This window comes from Impatiens glandulifera, chromosome 1 (assembly GCF_907164915.1).
Source record: "Impatiens glandulifera chromosome 1, dImpGla2.1, whole genome shotgun sequence".
Lineage (NCBI taxonomy): Eukaryota > Viridiplantae > Streptophyta > Magnoliopsida > Ericales > Balsaminaceae > Impatiens > Impatiens glandulifera.
This window is the reverse complement of record NC_061862.1, coordinates 28,118,878-28,123,769: the sequence shown is the minus strand read 5'-3', so window position 1 is coordinate 28,123,769 and position 4,892 is coordinate 28,118,878. Positions and strand designations below refer to the sequence as shown.

The window sequence follows — 4,892 nt, the reverse complement described above, 5'->3', positions numbered from 1 at the left end:
GCAATGAAAACTATGTTTACCTGATATTTGGATGGTTTCTCAAACTTTATTCTGTTGTAATTTTATTTTAAGTTTTTTTTACCGTGAATGCAAACTTTTATTTTGTCTTTTTGTTTTTGACTTTATTTTTTTTATGCATATATATGTCATGTCATATCATTTTTGTTTTCAAGAAAAATTGTCATATCATCTATTTTGGATTTAGGTATTATACTGTGAAGAGTTAATAATGTTATTTTTATTTTACATTTTGATGTCATTTTTAAAATAACTCATATTTCAATAACAATCAATTATTATATCTGAGTTTTATTTTAATTTTGATATTTTTTCAAGAAAGAAATTAAATTTTTAATATGATAAACAATTACACTTGAACTAATTTTATTTTTCCCTTGTGACATAGTTGTTTTTTCACATTGATGACATTGTTTATCATAAAGAGTATTTTGAAATTTCACATTGAGACAAACTTCATTCTTACTACATTATGGATGTGATGTCTCCATAAACAGTTTAAGCTATGTTTGGTCTATCTTTTATATTTTGTATTTTTCAAGTTGTGCTAACTAATGATTAACTTGTAATATCATCACATTATTAATGTTATTTAATTATATCCAATATATATAAAACAATTGTAATATATATATATATATTAAATATTATTTATAAATTAATATTGTATATGAAACTCTTTACTTACTTGAATGAATGGGAATTAAGTTCTTATAAAAAAATAAAAAAATTTAACCTTATGAATTTTACAAAACTTAATAAATTGATTCTAAATAAACAAAATAATCAAATCATTTAAATTTGCTACAAAATGTAAAAATTACAACCAGTCTTGTACTATTTTTATTATTTTAAAATGGGTATCTTTTTTTCTTGATTTTAAGAAGTTATTATTTTGTTAATTTTTTAAAATAAAATTTGAAAAGTGATTATAGTGACAGCTAGAGTGGAAGTAAGAGTAAGAAAACGACAAATAAGATTGTTTGACGGAAAATTAAACCGTATTAGAGGCAATGGGGTCCGTGGGTATTGAGAGACATAAACGTTAAAACACACACAAATATCTCTTTTTCTCAGAAAACGAGGTGGCACGCCTATACACATCTCTCTCCACCTCTCTCTCTCTCTCTAGTACAAATCTCTGATTCTCTCTCGCTTTTACGGGTTATTTATGTCGAATCTCTTTACCGTTAAATTCAAATTTTCCATCAACAACCCTTTAAGCCATTGCTCAGCTAAACAGTTCCCATCTCTGTAAAACAACAACGAAAACTGAGCTAGAAGAGAGAAGGAGGGATGTCCTTACCAGCTACAAGGAAGTCCAAATGGCATTTAGCCCCGCCACCGCCACCCACTCCTAGAATACTCAACTTACCCAGACGGTTTCGCCGGAGAAGAACCTGCAGAACCGCCGCCGCCGCCTCATCCTCTTCTTATGGAGGGAGACCGGTCATTGTATCCGGAAGGGACCCGGATGTAAAGCTCGAACCTTTGTTAGACAGAGAGCGGAAATTTGCTGAAAATTCCATCCCCGTCGTGGCCGAGGAGAGAGAGATTAATGGAGGAGGTGGGTTTGTGGAGGAGAAATGGAAGTTTCAGGCGGAGATTCTTAGAGCGGAGTGTAATTTTTTGAGGATGGAGAGGGAAATTGCATTGAAGAAACTGGAAAGGAATCGAACCCAGATGGAAATTACATTAAGATCGGCGGTTGAGAGTCTGGTTTCGGTAAGTGAGATTGATTTAGTATATACATATTGAAATATTAAGCAAAGCAATAATCTTTCATTTTAATCATTCAGGGAAGAAAAAAGATCTATGAAGGAAAGAGTAGCTTAAATGAAGTATTAGAAGAAGAGATTGAATATCTTGAAGAGATGCTTGGGCAGCTGCTGCAGACTGGTTCTTATGCCGCTGCCAATGATCTCAAGGTCAAGAAATGCATTAACTTTGACAAGAAGGCTGTGCTTCTACGGCGGAGGCTGGAGAGTCTAGGCGGCTGCTTATTACCAGATGAGAAACGGTCGGCCGTCAAGGAAAATGAATCAGCATCAGCATCAGCATCAGCAGCCTCTGATGTAAGAATTTGGATAATCGATGATATTTGTAGTTTTGGTTTTGAGATGAATGAATTGAAATGATTTGTATCTGTACAGGAAAAGTCAATTAGGAGTGTTTCGGAGGAGGAAGAGAAGAAGAAGATGAGTTGCTCTTCTGGGCGATGCAAGTCTATAGTGAAGAGAATCGTGGAGCAAGTACGAGCGGAGACAGATCAATGGTCGCAGATGCAGGAGATGGTTGGAAGGGTGAGAGATGAGATGGAAGAGCTTCAACTGTGTCGTGAATTCTGGGAAGATCGTGCCCTTGATTCTGAATTCGAAACCCGATCATTAAGAAACATGGTGGAAGAATGGAGGCAAAAAGCTATGAGCTTTGAGGAGAAAGCAAGAGATCTTGAAACAGAGGCGTCATTACTGAGAGAGAAGCTGAAGAATAAGGAGGAAGAGAATCACCGGCCGCGGGTTAGCGGCAAGAGATCAGTGGTTGTGGCTCCTAGATTGGCGTTTCGCGATATTGGGAATTCTTTATCACTAAAGGAGGTGAATCAGATCAAGAGTAGTAGCAGATCTGGCCGGGATGATACTTCCTTTGGATTTTCATCATAATTGATTGCCCAACACCACCAACAGACAAGACTCATGAATTCTAATAGTCTTGTAGTTTTTTTGAACCAGACTGAAATAAAAGTCTTACAACTTGTTTGATGTAGGTTATTTTCAAATAATCTGGATTATTTTCAAATAACCTTATTTGATTATAAACTATCTCGTTTCACTCAGCTTTAAGCTGTATTTTGAAATTAATAAAACGGTTCAAATGGATTAGAACGGCCAATCACTATAGCCTATCACAATTTACAAATATACATATATATATATATATATATATATATATATATATATATATATATATATAATAAAGTTGGTGAAATAGCAAAATTTGAAATAAACTTTTCAGAAGACGAAGGGTCAAAATTTTTTTATTTTTTTTTTACTCCTTTTGATGTTTTTTTTTTAGTTTATATTTGACTTGATATTGCATTTTGTTCGATTTTACGTCCAGTTTAGTCTATCGGTTTTTTCGTCTCCAATTTTTGGAGTCCGAACAATACTTTCTATTGTTAGTGGGTCATTTGCTATTTATATCTTTCGATTTTATTGTGATTATATCTCAAGTCTATGAGTGTCCTCTTATTTGTAAAAAATTACTCAATTTGATTTTTCATAAGAACCAAGATTATCAACCCATGCTTCCTAAACCGATTGGATTCATTAAATTATATCAATACATTTCTCTCTTCACTAAGAATCATAAGACATCCGCTAGAAGCTTTGAAGAACCGTCAATCTTCATAGCAAGATCAAACCTTAGCAGTTTCAATGTAAAAGGCAAAAAAACCCTTTCTAAACATTTGTTTAAAAACCCAAACATGCTTATATAATTCATGTATATTCTATAAATGATGTGAATCCTCCCATAATTTGTACGAATTTTTCACTATATCAGCCATGTATGTAGAATATATATATATATATTTTTTTTTATAGTTGTTTACCAATATATATATATATATATATATATATATATATATATACTTCCCATGTATAGATACTAAATTTATATTATTTTTTTATAAATATTCAAACCTAATATCCAAAATTTATATTTTAACAAATTTTGTAATCTAAGCTTCCGTTTGGTTAGGAGCATTAGATACATAGGTACAAGTTGTCTGTAAGTGGTTCGGTCGTCGGTTTATAGACCAAAATGTACAATCAAACCGCTGGAGTCGCGTCGTTTGCCTAAATCATAAATCGTCTATTTCGGTTTATTGATCGGTTCGGTCGGTTTATTTAGTGTTTAAAAAATAAACAAACTTAAAATTTGTAAAACAATTAGAATTTATTATAACTAGCATTTAGCCCGTGCATTTGCACGAGTAATAATATAAAAAACCGTGAAAAAATTTACGGATAACATTTTTAATTTTATTTTTAACTGTGTTAAATTTATGGGTGGGTCAACACATAATCCGACCCAAGTATCCATTTACTCAACATCATTATATATTAGTTAGTTAAAAAGTTGAACTTATATTAATATTAAAACGTCTCGCATTTATCAAATTTGGTGTTTGAATTTAATATATAAAGTTTTTGTACCCTAGTTGGTTAAAGAGTTGTACTTATTTTGTTAGGTTGCAAGTTCGAAACATACCTCTAGCATTTTTAATTTTATTTTAACCGTTTTAAATTTAAAAACGGGTAAACCCACAATCCGACCCAAGTATCCAAATTAACCACAGCTCTCGACCCGGCAATCCGAACACTTTAAAAATTAAGCATCATTATATATATATAGATTTGTAAATTTATTAAAGACAACGTCTTTGATACACTTTATAAAACAATGTTAGTTGGGCTTCAATCTTAAATCTCAAAATTATTTTTTATAATATAAAATTTTGAAAAACTATTTTTTATAATATAAAATTTTAAAATAACTAAATCTCTCTACAAAACTAATACACAGAAAGATAAGAAAAAAAAATTATTAACTTAAAATATTCTAAAAAATAAAAAACTATGTGAGAGAAAAAAAGATTTATAGAAATAAATGAGGATGAGAATAAAGATGAAGAGCTCCTCCTTCTCTCTCATCCACACAAAAAATTACCCAAAACCTAAAAATATAATTTATCAGTACGGTCGGTGGTTCGATTTGGGAAATAATAAACCGGCAAACTTTTTGTCCCGAAAGACTTCGGTTCAAACTATTTCAGATCGTCGGTTTTTTGGTTGATTGGTTCAGCTTGT

The 4,892-nt window shown here is 31.6% G+C and overlaps 1 protein-coding gene across 1 annotated transcript; it reads left to right on the top strand.

The window, feature by feature from the left end:
- The first annotated feature begins 1,191 nt into the window (after positions 1-1,191).
- LOC124921837 lies at positions 1,192-2,746 on the top strand. The gene is made up of 3 exons (XM_047462535.1): positions 1,192-1,743; positions 1,818-2,093; positions 2,172-2,746. Exons 1-3 carry the CDS (start codon positions 1,315-1,317, stop codon positions 2,679-2,681), a joined length of 1,215 nt encoding a protein of 404 aa, XP_047318491.1. The 5' UTR covers positions 1,192-1,314; the 3' UTR covers positions 2,682-2,746.
- The last annotated feature ends 2,146 nt before the right edge of the window (positions 2,747-4,892 follow it).

Coding starts and splice junctions, on each gene's coding strand:
- LOC124921837 (XM_047462535.1), top strand. CDS start 1,315: ATGTCCTTACCAGCTACAAGGAAGTCCAAATGGCATTTAGCCCCGCCA. Junction 1,744..1,817: donor CGGTTGAGAGTCTGGTTTCG/GTAAGTGAGATT, acceptor TTAATCATTCAG/GGAAGAAAAAAGATCTATGA. Junction 2,094..2,171: donor CAGCATCAGCAGCCTCTGAT/GTAAGAATTTGG, acceptor GTATCTGTACAG/GAAAAGTCAATTAGGAGTGT.